Below are 16,594 nucleotides of genomic sequence, written 5' to 3' on the forward strand. Positions count from 1 at the left end.
AATTGTTGATGTTGTTCATTTTCATAAGATATGAGTTCGCATAATTTATATGAGCTTGTAAACTCATGGTCATCAAGTCGTGGCCCTTAATCATTAATCTATGATCTATCATAGTTTATTAGATTGTTTATTTTAACTATTTGATTGTGTAAAATAAAATTTAAATTTTTAGATTTTATGTAGACATCTCATGAAAATAAACAAATGTGAATTGATTTTAGCATTAAGGTTTAAATTTTAAAATGTAAATATTAAAAAAAAAAAAAGTAATGTTGTAACGTGAAACCCTCTTAAGATATTAATTAGTATAAATATTAACTGCATTTAAATTAGAATTGGCGAAATTTTGTGTAGTCAATTGAGTGGTCATCTGTTTTGAGGAGGATGTTTACTGGGTCCCAAGAGCCAGACAAGTAAACTTCAAGACCAGAGACATGATAGGAAACCCCATCAGACTATCGGATCCGTTGTGATGGTAAGTAGTGTGGAAATAGAAGAGCGAGCTACTGGACATCGCAGTGACATTATCCGCTTCACAGACGCCTACAAATCCGAGAGAGCATCTTCAATGGAGATACCTCCTCGATAGAAGCAAACCCTGGTCCTGAAGTATGGGCGTAAACAGATCGGATATTATCCGATTTCGTCTTGATTCGAATTTAATAAATTATCTAAATTATTTGATTCGTATATGTATTTATAACAGATAAGGGTAAGGATACGATAAAACTTTTAACTATCCATATCCGACCGTTTACATTTTATATCATAACAAATGTGCCGATTTTTTTATTAATAGAAAATAAATAAATAAAATATCGAAATACGGTATAGGATTTGAATTTTGTCGAGAAATGAGTAGAACGGGTTGCCACAGCCTGTCCCACCGGACGGGTCTAATTATCCCGTCCGGTTAATTAATGGTTAGCGTTAAACTCAGCGGAGGAAAATAAAACAAAAACAAAATCCGGACGGTATGCTTCAACCCGTCCCGAATCAAAAAAAAAAGAAAAAGAAAAAAGAAAATCTGATTTTTTTTATTAATAGAAAATAAATAAATAAAATATCGAAATACGGTATAGGATTTGAATTTTGTCGAGAAATGAGTAGAACGGGTTGCCACAGCCCATCCCACCGGACGGGTCTAATTATCCCGTCCAGTTAATTTATGGTTAGCGTTAAACTCAGCGGAGGAAAGGAAAACAAAAAAAAACAAAAACAAAATCCGGACGGTATGCTTCAACCCGTCCCGAATCAAAAAAAGAAAAAGAAAAAAGAAAATCCGGACGGGTTAAGTAACATCGTCCAGGATTTCAAAGATTTTTCTATTATATTATTATATTATATTATGATTTTATATATATTATATTATTTTTTTTGTTTTTATATTATATTATATATATTATATTTTTTTTTTTATATTATATTATTATATTAATATACTTATATATATATTATATTATGAATAGAACTAGTTTAGTTGTGCTTAAGCTCACCAAAGTGTTTGGTGAGCTTAACTCCAAAACTTATTAAATCGGTTTCAAATGACGAATTCAAACCGTTAGAACCTGCCTATCTTGCGAGTGATGCTTCTACATGTGAAAATTTTAAACATTTGAATTAATTTAGTATAAAGTCAATCGGTCAAAATTAAAAGGTTAATAAATTAATTTTAGTGCATTTATTTTTTGAACGTTTTTTTACCGCTTGACTTTATACTAAATTAATTCGAACGTTTAAAATTTTCACATGTAGATGCATCACTCGTAAGATAGGCGGATGTCAACGGTTCAAATTCGTCATTTGAAACCGATTTGATGGATTTTGAAGTTAAGCTCACCAAAGTGTTTGGGGAGCTTAACTCCAAAACTTATTAAATCAGTTTCAAATGACGAATTCGAACCGTTGAAATCCGCCTATCTTACGAGTGATGCATCTACATGTGAAAATTTTAAACGTTCGAATTAATTTAGTATAAAGTCAAGCGGTAAAAAAACGTTCAAAAAATAAATGCACTAAAATTAATTTATTAACCTTTTAATTTTGACCGATTGACTTTATACTAAATTAATTCAAATGTTTAAAATTTTCACATGTAGAAGCATCACTCGCAAGATAGGCAGGTTCTAACGGTTTGAATTCGTCATTTGAAACCGATTTAATAAGTTTTGGAGTTAAGCTCACCAAACACTTTGGTGAGCTTAAGCACAACTAAACTAGTTCTATTCATAATATAATATATATATAAGTATATGAGGAGGGTTCAAATGCACCCAAATTTTTGTGCACCCAAATGCACCCTATTCTTTTTCTCCATTTTCAAAGTTCAAATAGTCAATTCGAACCGTTAGATGCGATATATATATTAAGATGTGCTTGGAGACCAAATTTTACATTTTTTGGAATTTTTTTACTATTTATTAAGCCACTTTGAAAAATCGCTGATCCAATGGTCCAGAAAATGTAAAATCAGCGATTTTCAAAGTGGCTTAATAAATAGTAAAAATATTCCAAAAAATATAAAATTTGGTCTCCAAGTACATCTTAATATATATATCGCATCTAACGGTTCGGATTGACTATTTGGACTTTGAAAACGGAGAAAAAGAATTTGAAAGATAGAGTGCATTTGGGTGCATTTGAACCCTCCTCTAAGTATATTAATATAATAATATAATATAAAAAACAAAAAATATAATATATATAAAATCATAATATAATATAATATAAAAAACAAAAAATAATATAATATATATAAAATTATAATATAATAATATAATAGAATAGAATAATATAATAGAAAAATCTTTGAAATCCTGGACGGGGGTTACTTAACTCGTCCGGATTTTCTTTTCTTTTGTTTTTTTTTTTGGATCCGGGACGGGTTGAAGCATACCGTCCGGATTTTGTTTTGTTTTGTTTTTTTTCCTTTCCTCCGCTGAGTTTAACGCTAACCATTAATTAACCGGACGGGATAATTAGACCCGTCCGGTGAGACGGGCTATGGCAACCCGTTCTACTCATTTCTCGACAAAATTCAAATCCTATACCGTATTTCGATATTTTATTTATTTTCTATTAATAAAAAAATCGGAACAAATGTACTATATGTTCTTAAATTGATTTATTAAATTATATATTGTACCAATAATTTATTAAATTGCATATAGATATATATTTTAATGAAGAATATAACACTGACATAATTAGTGACTAATATTTTTAATAATATAATAGATGTTTTGTAACCAACAAGCTAATTATGAAAAATATCTGTATCGTCTGATATTCAATCCTTATCCGAGACTATCTGTATCCGTATCCGAAAAATTATAACGGATACAGATACGGTAAGACTACTATCAGATGCGTATCCGACTATTTACACCCCTATCCTGAAGACCTTTTTACTGGGCCTGAAGACCTCTTTTTAGGCTCATTCTTTAAGTTTTCGAGGTATACTAGCTTGGGCCATAAAAGAAGGAATACAAAGATTTGACAATCCAACAATACAATGGAAACATTGGTCATCCACCCCCTTCCAGTGGCTTCCACCGAAAATTTAGCGAAGACAACAGAGCAAACTGCAAAGGATTATGATTACTCGTCCGTCCGATCTGCTTTAAGATCTGTGTACACAAAATATTTAAAGCTGACACTCATATTGAAGTAGTGTGCACGAATTTTAAAGAAGATTGAACAGACGTGAAACCCATCAAACCTAAATTGGTCCCTACCTCTTGAGCTTGGAAAATTAGAACGGCCCTCAAATTTGCTCAAGTAACGTTAACATAATGCAATCTATGCATTTTTTTATTTTTTTAGCAATATTATAAAACAAAAATAAACAAAAACATAGTGGTGGGTGTCAGTACTTAGTACTGAGAACAATACGTCACCTGTCATAAAAAAAGAGACAATAATAGATTACCTGATAGCCACAAAAGTTGAACCTAGCATTATATACAAGAACGTGAGAATCTGCGAGTAGAACTAGGGTGCTCTTGAGCTCACCAAAGTATTTGGTGAGCTTGACTCTAAAATCCATCAAATCAATTTCAAATGATGAATCTGAACCGTTGAAACCCGCATACCTTACGTGTGATGCGTCTACATGTGAAATTTTTAAACATTCGAATTAATTTAGTATAAAGTCAAGCGGTCAAAAAACATTCAAAAAATGAATGCACTAAAATTAATTTATTAACCTTCTAATTTTGACCGATTGACTTTATACTAAACTAATTCGAATGTTTAAAAATTTCACATGTAGACGCATCACACGTAAAGTAGGCGGATTCTAACGGTTCGGATTCGTCATTTGAAATTGATTTGATGGGTTTTAGAGTCAAGCTCACCAAACACTTTGGTGAGCTTAAGAGCACCCTAGTTCTACTCGAGAATCTGCTCCTATTCTTGAGAATAGGAGGGTCCTCATTTTAGAGAGAGTGAGAAAAAAGAGGAGCGAGAGAGAAAGAGTGAGTAGGAGAGATAGAGAGGAGGGTCCTCTTTTTTTTTAAGAAAAAAAAGCATATTTCATTTCCCACAAGAAGTCTAGCTAGTATTACATTTGTGTCATTTTAATCTATATAACACTAATTTCAAAATTTATTAAGTAAATTTCAAACGGTGAATCCAAATTATATAAACCGATTTACTTCATTAGTTGTTTGTTTACATGTAAAATTTATATCAATGCGAATTTATTTAGTACCAAGTCAAACAGTCAAATGTGAGATTTTTTAAGTTAATTTTAATACATTCATTTTTCAACATTAATTTTTGATTGCTTGACTTAATAAATAACTAAAAAAATAATTTTGCATTAAACACATCACTAATAAAATAAATCGGTTTTAACGATTTGAATTACTCTTTTGAAGTCTATCCAATAAATTTTAAAGTTGATATCATATGACATTGATGTCATATTTGCCAAATTCTAAGGTGGAATCAGTAATTGTAAAACTGGTTCAATTTTATTCAAAGAAAGAGCGGGAATCTGTACATTCTTGCGGTGACTAATTAATGTAAGTTGGACCAGTTTATGAAAATCTGGTCCCTCTATTTATAGAAATCTGAATTTAACTTCACATTTTGCTCTTTTTTATTTTCAAAAGTTAGTAGAATTGTATTTAATTTATTCTGTTTATAAGTTTAGAAAGGCAGTCCTTTTGACAACTGGAATGCAGGTTTCTGGAGATGTAATCACAGCAAGCCAGCGAGGTGTTAATAAATTTTTCCACGTCAGTCTGAAGAGATGTTGGATCTTGCGGTACAAAAAGTAAATGCACTAAAAAAAAAAAGGATTTCTACGAAGTCAACAAAAGCATTGGCAGGCAAACTCACAAATGCTTTTCATGCATGCGCTGAGGCCAGGATCAATTGATGGATGTTAATTCGGTCCTTTGCATGCTGCTCTTCAGGCTAGAACCTATTTGTATCTTCATGATGATTTAATGAATTCTATAAATTTTGAGGAGATAATAATTATTGAATATGAAGTTATTTTTATTATAAGTTCCTACATCTATTTATACTAAAAAGCTTCTCTTAAGTCACCGTTTGTACTATTTTACTATTTATGACAATACGGTATACATTACTGTTTATTTTATTCCCATAAAAGTTTATTTTCTATTTTCTATTTTATTTATTCTTGATTTTTTGATCTATGATGAGTGTCTGAGATTAATCTTATTGGTATTCTTCTTTATTTTCAATAGTTCATATCAATCCCCACTTAAATACTTTTGTCTTTTAACAACAACATGATTTTTTGTTGTTAGTTACTGTTTATGTTATTACATTTAGGCTTATGAGGCGTTCTTCAAGGGTAAATTGAAGGGGAGGGGAATTCAGAAGAGTTGTGAGCTTTGCCTACTGTGTTCGATTCAGAGATGCTAACCCTAGTAGCAATGTCAGACATAATTTAGTCTTCTCTTTGAAGAAATCAGATTTCAGCACTGCTAAAAAAATAATGTCCTGATTCACTTTGTAGCACTTTATATATAGCATTAATGTTCTTTCTAGATGTAGTTGTAATTACATATGAATATTTGCCATTTCTTTTCTTGTGAAAACTGTCTACGGGACTGCAAAAAGAAATTAATGTTGCGTTCTTAGGTATATATAGGGGTGTCAACTAGCTGGCTCAGTCCGAGCTAGGCTCTAGCTCAACTTATTAATTCTGAACCGAGCTACAACCGAGTGAGCTGGATCTAAGACATCCGAGCTAAAACCTCAGCTTGAAATCGTGACAAACTGGCTCGCTGGGTCTGACTGGGTCTGAATTGAGCTAGATAGTATACAATGCACAAAAGTTCATACAAATTGACAAATTGATACCTAGACGAGCTAGCTCGCAAGCTGGCGAGCAAGCTAGGCCCCATCTTGAACTCGTTAATTCTGAACCGAGCTAGTGGCGAGCTGGCTCGTTAACAGCTCGGTTCAATAACGAGCGAGTTGCAAGTCACGATCAAGCCACGAGCTACGAGCTTTTTTGCCACCCCTAGGTATATATCTCCTAAACTGTACAGTACATATAGCTTTTTGTCAACGTTTTGAATTATTTATCCGAAGGAAATATATATATCTTTCACAAGCATCAAGGATCAACGCATTCATGCACTTTACACTACAAGAGAATGAACTTCCGTTAAGAGAAACAAAGAGTCTACTTCAGTAAAACAAAAGGTCGCCTTTTTTTTAATGAACATCTACTTGTTCTCCTTTATAGACAACAAACTAGTTGTTGAACGAGAGAGTCACGTTGAACTAAACACAGTTTTGTGCTTTTAGCATGTCAATATAGCATTAGATAGACTAAACCTTGAAGGAATGCCAGTTTCCTCAAAAGTTGGAGTGTACGTACCAGCTTGTGTATGCATACATCCAGACAAAAAACAAAATAAAAAAACTAGCCAACAATCTAGCTAGTTTAATAATTAATTTTTACTTCAACGTGTACACAGTTTAGGTTTGTAAAATAAAATATATTGCCTTCACTTGGGGAGTCTGACCTGTTTGCCTTTGAGCAGGCCAACTATATAATGGGTCAATATATTTGCCTCTGAATATCAAATTGTGCTCAGAGCTTCAGTAGCCCTTGCATCTTATATAAGTGCACTGCTCTTAGCCCCTCCATATCTGCAACTCAAAATAGGAAAGGAATTATCTATAAATTAAGCATGCTTTTGTTAATGCAGGCAGTTCAACTATCATCCTGAAACCTGAATTTATGTCACATAAACCACAAAAGCAATAGGGTCAGACTAAGGCCGACTGCTTTTGCAGCTCAATATTCTCCACCTGAGCAGCATAGAAAGAGAGGAATTAATAGTTACCCATGAAATCAGGTCAACTAAATTTATGTGAATTTTTGTTTATCTTGTTTTCAAGACTAATTAAGAGTACTAATTATTCTCAATTTACTCTTAAATTTTGTTTTGGAGGGGGGCAGTGTGGTCTTTGCAAGATCATACATGCCATTTGAAATATATATGATTCCACTGCTTTCTTGCTTTATTCTAAAAAAAAACCATCCAGTTCTAGTTCATCATTTAATCGAATCCTTCAAGTCAATCCTATATTCCTACGTTTTGAAGAAATTGAAAATTAAAACTTAGGTATGCATGCTTCTTACATCAGTTACAACTTTGTTTCTACCTTTTTATTTTGAAGTAAATGTCCTGTGCCATTTTTTCACACTAGCTATAATATAAGTCAGATTAGAAATGTTCAAGCAATTAATTAACCTTCTGTTTAGCACAAGTTACTAGATATTGTTTCCGGGCTGCTCTTCTATATCAGTTACCAACTACACATATACTTCATCCCTTGTACAAGTGTATTTTTGTTCATCATGGATGGCATAATTTACCTATTACACTATCGCTTTACATTAATTGATTTCATCCAAGTCCAATAAAATCTTAATTTAGGATTTATGATCTTAAGGACTTCTAGAAACCCCAATATAAAGTAGGAAGCTAGAGTTTGATCAGTAGTGAGGGCATTTTTAAGAAGTGTTTAAATTCCACAGGGCCTAGGATTGATTCTTGTCATTAATTTTGTATTTAGCTAGTTATATATATAAAGCATGATAATGGGTTATAATTAAGTTCATTGTGCAAGTTTTATCATCAATTTATTTATATTTAATCAATTGTTACGCGTAATTTTCCTCTAAAAAATTACAGCTTTCATTTGTATATATTTTTCTCTCTACAACTAAACCATTGATCAAACTTTCTTCTATCCATATATAGTTCCTATATATTCTGTGTTCAGGGTTCTGGCACCGTATATTTTGTGTAATAATCAAAATTTATGGACAAAAGTAACCCCTGTAGCTTGATTATATTAGATTTGATATTGATTAATTTTTCTTTAATCATTGAAAGCTAGTAATAAATCTTTCAATAAGGAAGATAGTGACCATCATACCCACATAAAATTCTTGTTTACAACCTTTGCCAACATGAAAAACTAAAGGTAAAACAAAAAGAAGTACACATGCATGTAAAGAAAATTAGAAGGAGAAATTAAAAAAAAAATACTTGATCTCAGTTAATTAATTATTGTTGGAGAAGCAATCATTCATGCAAGTAATACAATCTTTCTGTCTAAAATTTTAACAGTTAATTATTAGGTGGTTTAATGGGTTATTTTTCATGAAAATATATTATAGATTGGCAATATTAGACTGGCGAGAAGCAATATTATAGTAGGTGCTGCTTATTTTGAAAACCCATAAAAAAAATTGTGTGACATATATTTATATGTATGGATGATATTTATTACTATGAGTATGGCTAAATTGCTACCGATAACACTTCGACCTAACTGCTTATGGGGTCATATCTTAGTATTTAATGTTCAAACAACAAATCCAAACCGTTAGATGTTTAATCTATATTAAAATGTGCTCGGAGACCAAATTTTACATTTTTTGAAATTTTTTACTATTTATTAAGATGGTTTGAAAATCGCTGTTTTTATTGAAATTCTGCACCATTAAAAAACAGCGATTTCAAACCATCTTAATAAATAGTAAAAAAAATTTAAAAAATATAAAATCTGGTCTCCAAGCACATTTTAATATAGATTGAACATCTAACGGTTTAGATTTGTTGTTTGAACATCAAATACGAAGATATGACCCCGTAAGCACTTAGATCGAAGTGCTACCGGTAGCAATTTAGCCATACTCTTATTACTATATATATAAATCATTTCTCTACACAGTCACATTAATATAAAAGTAATTGTTACCCCGCTCAAATATAATACGAGTACTTGTACGTTAATATATACGATCTACTCAAATCCTTTCCTGCTTAAGATATATCCATTTTAAGATATAACGATTGTCAGCAATTTGATTGTCCTATCAAATAAACCTAAGATAAATTAATTGTGTAGTCGTTATATGTTGGCAAGAGCGCCTAGTTATGTGAATTAACAATTAAAAACTACTATTCAACGTAGTAAAAACTGTTCATCAACAAAGATCCTGGCTGATTGGATTTGTGCACAGTATGAGTGGTTGTTGAAATGCTGCTGATGGAAGGAAGATAGAAACATATTGCTGTGTGTGATGTGCAGTCTCTAAATGTAATAGCTTAGATTGAGATGTAAAAACCTTTAATTTCCTGTACCAGTTGGTAGCTTCTACCAACCTTTCAAAAAAAAACGTAGTAAAATTATATTAAAGCTATTGTGGATGTTTGATTATGTATATTTATCATATTAACTTATATTTTAAGATTTATAACAAGAGTGCACTATATATAAACAATGAACGATCCGTGAGAAAAATGATAGTCTAATCTAACAATAATTATATTAACAATTAATTAAACACATTAGGTACGCTTGGTCCATTCTCTTAATTCACTTAAAAAATTTGATAATACAAACTATCTTTTTATAATTATTGCATAGAAAATTATTATGTTCAGAGAATTTAATACATTGACATCCGTTGATTAGAAACCATGGTTTAAAAGAGTCATGTTGGATTAAACTAGGATGTAATCAAGCCGAGTGCTCATAGCTTGGATGAGATATATCGAATACATGCATATTGGATTGAATCGGCTTCAATTTCGCTAAGTCGTGTCTATTTTGCGTAGTTTTGACAGTGTGACAAAAACATCATACAAAAAATTATCAATTTTGATTTTTTTTTTCAGAGAACGTGAAAGTATAATGGATTACTGATATTACTTATCCTATATATATATTCTGTCAAAAAATATGATAAAATATTTGGATTATTTTTAATATTTTGTTTAGATTTTCAATCATCAGCATTTATAGAACTGAATTGGATCGTGTTCAGTCTTAATTTGTATCTATCTTTGTGTTTAAATTTAGCTTTATGTTTAAATTTAATTATCAATCAACGGCACTAGAACTGATTGGATAGTGTTCATTCTTTTGTACCTATCTTTATGTTTAAAATTTTCCATCAACGTTAACAGCATTAGAACTATTGATTTATGTCTGAATTGGATAACGTTCAGTCTTTTGTATCTGTACAGAATATATATATATATATATATTAGCTCGAGCAATTGTTATAATTTTTAATAACATTTTTTTTGCATGTGGTCCTTTGATATTGTGGACCTTCATCCTTTATTTGTGGTATAATTTGTAACTAACTATAACTTCCTCATTTGTTCAAGTGTATGTGTGCTACTTCATATATAGAATGAAAAACAAAGAGGGGTCAAATAATCAAGTGAAATGTTGAAAACGTTTTGACCCCCAATTGATTCAATTCATTGTATTTTTATTTTTTTCAATTGTTTTAAGGATCCATATATAAAGAGGATAATAATCAAAGAGAGTAATGCTTACAATAGGCTAATTTGATTCAAGTCGTACATATAAATTTAAACATATATATCCGCGAGGGTAAAAGGTGACTATCCGCGAGGGTATACCGAGGGCACATATGTTAAGCTTGTGATTCTTATTGCAACCTCAACCTTTTTTTTGACATAATCACCTGATTACTGGCAATATTCTAATCTCAAGTTTCAAAACCATGTGATAAATATCATGTGTTAAATCCGAAGTCTGAAATCATTTTAGCTTTAAGTGGCTTTGTTAAGTTGTAGCCCTCTATTACTGTTTTTGTTTATTGTAAACCAAAAAAATATACACCATATATGCATGCTATGTATGCTTCTAATCAAATATAGTTTACTATGTTTCTCAAACTATATCGATCTTTAGTTAACGTATACATGTGATGTCATTTTTTTCTATTTTCAGTTAACTATCTTCTCTTATGAACTACTCTCATAAACAAAAAATATTTGTTTTCCCTCTAAAAATGAAGTATTTACTTATCATTAAAAAAAGAAAAGGAAAAAATTAAGATTCTATTACAGCTATTTTTAACTCTGTATAAAATTTGTCAAACATCATAGATTTATATATAATTAATTTTTGAAAGAGAATGCAAGTCATCCATGCATCAAACATATATATTCATTGAAGATGACGACCTTAACTATATATATATATATATCACTAACAATGTCAGGAACGGATGAGCAAAGTGATCAAAATGAAGAGGGCTTTAGTAAAAGACATATATCCCCTCAATTAATAGTTTCCTTATAACAGTAACTATTGATAATTGTATATAATACTGATACAGATATATATCTTCAAGAAATAATATTACAGCCTTAACTAAATTCATTGTACAACCGTCACATCTCTAATGCACAACTGTAATGCAGATGCAGCAACATATGAAATAGAAAATAAAATGTGTTCAACTTTACCTTTGTATTTCTTTATCTTTCCTTTTTAAAAAACCTTTACAACTGTGATTTTTTTTTTTTTTTTTTTTTTGAGGAGAACAACTGTGATTATAAAATACGTACATTGAAAAGGAGAAAGGGAAGAGGAGGCGGAATGGAACTGTTTTATTTTCAGTATATATAGATAGCTAAGAATTAATGGTCAAAGCAAAAGAAATTTAGAAGGACATAGTCTCCACTAGTGCTTTAATACCATAAAAAGAAATTTTCAGAAAAGAAGTCACGACTGAATTGTTTGTATACCCAAATAGAAAGAATACAAACAAAGCTGATAAAGGTGAGATCCTAATAGATATTGCGAGTAATGAACAATCAGATCAAAACACTGTATATCCTTATCTGTCAACAGCACCATTAGTACGGGAATGAATGACAAAAACCAAAAGATGTGATAAAAGTAAGATCATAAAAGATTCGCAGAAAGAGGTAAAAAGACTACTAACCTTACTGGCATATCAGATCAGACCAAGTGACACAAAACTAGGTTTACTATGCTGAAGTTGCACCAGTAGAAGGTGGCGCATTTGATGAAGAAGATGGCATGTTTCCTGTTCCTCCCTGAGTAGTTGGCTTCTTGCGCTTCTTCTTCTCATAACTGACGCCACGCGCCTTAGTCTGAAGCTCACGTACTTCGCGAAGGTACAAGCGTACAGCCCTGGCAGCAAAAGGGTTGGTCTCAGGGATGCCTCCGTTCTCCTCATAGGCAGCACGGAGGCGGCCAATGAGAGCATCAAGGGATCCCCATGCTTGGCGAAGAGGGCATGGGCAAGGGACCGGAGGGTTTGGGCGGCCAAAGAAGGGGCACATTTGCATGTGCACCTTTGTCTTTCCGAACTGGTCGAGGTAGCGGAGATACTCTAACACATGTGCGCCGCTGCACTGTGCGAGGGAGAGAGGTGGCCGGTGGTTCTTCAGGTACTGACCAAAGGTGTTCCAGTCACGTCGCTTCTGCGCCTCATAGCGACTCGGAGACGGGGATTGTGATGAAGGGGAGGAGGACGATGAGCCGCTTGTGGTGGTGCCGGTGTGGGGAATGATTGTCAGGGTTGATGGATTGGAAGAGAGAAGAGGCGGTAGGGGGATTGATGTTGATGCTGTGTTGTTCATGTCCATTCTTAGGTGGAGGTGCTGTTTGTGTGTGTGTGTGTGTGTGTGTGTGTGTGTGTCGGCTGAGTGGGAATCGGGTGGTACCAGTGAAAAAGGCTTTGATCAATTATTTAACCCTAATTTTGTGGGTGGGGTTGCACTTTGGTGATTGAGGAGAAATAAGGAGAGATTGGTGATTGGTTATAATGGTCTTATGATAATAATGATGTTGTTCCCTATCATTGAAGTGGGTGCTTCTCTTTTTCCTTTCTCCTTCCTCTCTCTCTCTCTCTCTCTCTCTCTCTCTCTCTCTACTCGGCTTATTAATCAATTTGCATGTATACAGGTTGGAACCACTGCACTGAATGCATGCAGTAAATTTCTTCTTATTATTGGAAGCTTAGGTATTCGGTTCAGGTCCTGTACATACATAAAATTTCAACAATCCTATCAAGGCCAAAATAAGAAAACAAATTAATTCGATACATAGTAATAAGAACAAGAAGTTTAAGAAGAAACTAATTAAGAGAGCAAGTACTGTAGAAGAAAACAGCAGAGATCTAAACTTGAGATGCTGTAGAAGAAATGGAGTCATCCATGCTTCGCTTTGCTTTCCTGAAATGTTAACAGTAGAAACTCCTTATGCGGAAGTGCCATCAGGAATTAAACAAAATGCTTTGATTCTCCAGAAAGGATCGATTTATTGAGAGAACCGACGACTTCGTTTTCTTAATGTGATGCCATCATCATCACCTGTAGCATCTGTTACTGTTAGAGAGGATTTCTGAAGTAGACAAGAGAGAGAGAGAGAATAGGGTTGGGTGGGGGCTGGGATCTGCACCCATCAGATAGTACGAAATTCATTTCATGGTTCATAGAAAGGACAAGTACGAACAGTTCTATGATTAAATTTGATCGAGACCGTCTATTTTAAAAATAAGATAGTCCACTTCTGGTAATTACCATTTAATAAAATCTGTATAATTGTAGAGAAAATTATATATTACGTGGAAACTGGAGAGAAAATTCATCCCCGCTTCCCTCATGAGGCATGGATAAATCGATGACAACATGTGTGATGACATAATATGATGCATGTAGTGATGTAGTATATATTTTAAATGCAAATTTAAATATATATGCATGCAAAAGATGATCAATTTGTGCAGCTATATATCAGTAGGGATGTAAATTCATGTTGTGCGGTGAATTTGGTCATGTGTCGTCAAGGTGGATTCACATGTAAGTTGAGTGTACTTAGCGACCCTTAATTTTAAATATTGTAATAATATATATTGAAATTTATTTATGAAAATTGATAAAATAGTTATTAAAATTTTAAAAATAAGATTATATATTGAATGGGAGAGTATTTGCAACCAATACTGTCAGTATATCGTCGCAAATACTACCGTTGCTAATAGGAAAAAACATATTTTTGTCAGTATACCCTCGCAGATAGTCACTTTTATCCTCGCAGATACTCTCCCATTCTTGTATATGTTCTACGTTATTTAGTTACTAGTTAAGTGTGAATAAAACTGAAATATTACTATTAAAATTGTTTGATGTTAAACCAACTGATTTTTAAATTTGTATCAAATTTAGTACATAACTTATCTAAGTTATAGATAATATATCTCTATTTTTCAAAAAAATTTGATGATCATTTTATCGACTGTCAGAGTTGTCAAATAGAAAATTGTTTTCAATATAACATGTCCCTTCTTTTATTTTTATTTTTATTTTTATTTTTATTTTTATTTTTATTTTTATTTTATTTTTGTAAATCATGGTGCAATGATATGTGTGTGTGGAGAGAGAGAGTTTTGGGCTATGGTGAGTTATGAAGTAAGAACTTTATTTTACTTCACGTTTATATTTTTACTTTTGAAAGATTTAAAAGTCAATTTGAACTGCTTAACATGTTTTACATATTGAAATGTGTTAGGATACCAAATTTTACATCTTTTTTAAAATTAGTTATTATTTATTTGGATTTTTTTTAAATCACTGTTTTTTTTATAGTTCATAAATCATCCAAAAACAATGATTTTCTACCCATATAAAAAATAGTAAAAAATATCCCAAAATATGTAAAATTTGGTCTACAATCATATTTCAATATGGAGATGAGTGATTGGAGTTGATTGTTTGAACTTTGAAATCGAAGATATGAATGTATAGTAAAATAAGACTTACTTCACACCTCACCATAGCCTAACTCTCTCTCTCTCTCTCTATATATATAGTGATGATTCTGGATTTTTTTTTTTTAAAAAAAGTCAGGTATTATAAGAAATATAAAATTTAAATGTAATGATTATATCAAAACACAAAACTATAATTATGAGGTCACAATAAAATAACCTTAATATAGTTGTGAGGTTATAGGTATGAGTTATTTTAAGAAAAATATTTCTATAACATTAAAATACTATATTTACATTTTTTTTCTGAATAAGATTGGGGCATTAAACCCCAAATCCAGCGCCAATGATGACATACTTTTATACGTCATGTGCACAGTTGTCTGCCTACTGAAAACCACACGAGGAAAAAAAAAATGCTTTGTGAAAGGCATCATCTCATCTTATCGCCACATCCAAACATGATAGTTAAGAACGCTTACTCTTGTTATTATTATTATTATTTACAGATAGCGCAGTTCAGAAATTCTGTTTTGTCAAATCAACTTTTCTTTATGCAATGCTAACAATAAGTAATGTTTATTCAGTCAATTTATCTTTGTTTATAATTATCTCTTCTCTCTTATATATATTAAGCGTATATAAAGCATGCACATGTTTTATGATTAAAAGATAAATTTTGAATTGAATATCAACTCTAGATCAAATAGTCTACTTTTTCATTTATTCTATGTATTTTTTTATGTTCTTATATGTGTAGAATTTTAAATTTATTTACACACTTACTCACTACACTTATTTGATTGTCAGATATTTGATTTTCAGATTGGTTCTGATTTCTTTCTATTTTTAAATATCATTTACAAAAAATCGGATTGATTGGTCATTTTTTCATTTTTTTGGCATCACTAATTATTTACTTATTTTATTTAAATAAGTTGAATCTTATTAGTCTAAAACAAGGTAATAATTAATATTAGTTAGTTGTAACTTTTTTTGAAACATTCACAAGAGAGAGGGGTGCACGACCTACACCTTTCTTTTTTTACAAAAAAAAACTAGCACCTATCTAAATTTATGTATTGTATCTTAACTTAATATTTTATAAATAAAATATAAATTTGAAATTCAAAGGAGTATTTTTGTCAGTTACTATTCTATTAGCTGGAAATAAAACATGATGCCTCATGAGTGTATATCAGAAATATAGTTTATACGAAGATCTTGATCGAGTAATAAAGTATGAGCCATATTACTTTAATATTTCTAATTTTATTATATATTTTCAATTGTAGCAATTTAATATTTGTTTTCTCTTTTACAAATATAAGGTGTATACTATACCTACTACTATGATATCTTCAATTTGCATTAAGTTGATTTTTCTTTGGACTTTATTATACAAATTGACTTTTTATTTATAATTTGAATTTAGACCCAATCTATTTTAATATCATTCATAAATATTGTTAACTAATTATTATTTTTTCATTGGTCCAACTTTTT

At 31.5% G+C, this 16,594-nt stretch overlaps 1 protein-coding gene across 2 annotated transcripts; it reads right to left on the reverse strand.

The window, feature by feature from the left end:
• Window positions 1-6,787: 6,787 nt before the first annotated feature.
• On the reverse strand, window positions 6,788-13,661 carry LOC144543794 (protein LIGHT-DEPENDENT SHORT HYPOCOTYLS 5-like). Of its 2 annotated transcripts, none has more exons than XR_013508077.1 (2): window positions 12,292-13,661; window positions 6,788-7,149 (listed from the first exon to the last, which is right to left on the reverse strand). XR_013508077.1 is itself a non-coding variant. In XM_078292199.1 (2 exons), exon 1 carries the CDS (start codon window positions 12,963-12,965, stop codon window positions 12,342-12,344), a length of 624 nt encoding a protein of 207 aa, XP_078148325.1. In that variant the 5' UTR covers window positions 12,966-13,659; the 3' UTR covers window positions 6,788-7,149; window positions 12,296-12,341. The 2 variants fall into 2 exon arrangements, 1 of the variants encoding a protein (XP_078148325.1); XM_078292199.1 differs by having other exon boundaries at window positions 12,296-13,659.
• Between the last annotated feature and the right edge of the window lie 2,933 nt (window positions 13,662-16,594).

The sequence above is a fragment of the Carex rostrata genome, chromosome 25 (genome assembly GCF_964058835.1).
Source record: "Carex rostrata chromosome 25, lpCarRost1.2, whole genome shotgun sequence".
NCBI classification, from domain to species: domain Eukaryota; kingdom Viridiplantae; phylum Streptophyta; class Magnoliopsida; order Poales; family Cyperaceae; genus Carex; species Carex rostrata.

Bases quoted from the DNA above. Each gene is read 5' to 3' on its own strand.
- LOC144543794 (XM_078292199.1), bottom strand. From the start codon at position 12,965: ATGGACATGAACAACACAGCATCAACATCAATCCCCCTACCGCCTCTT.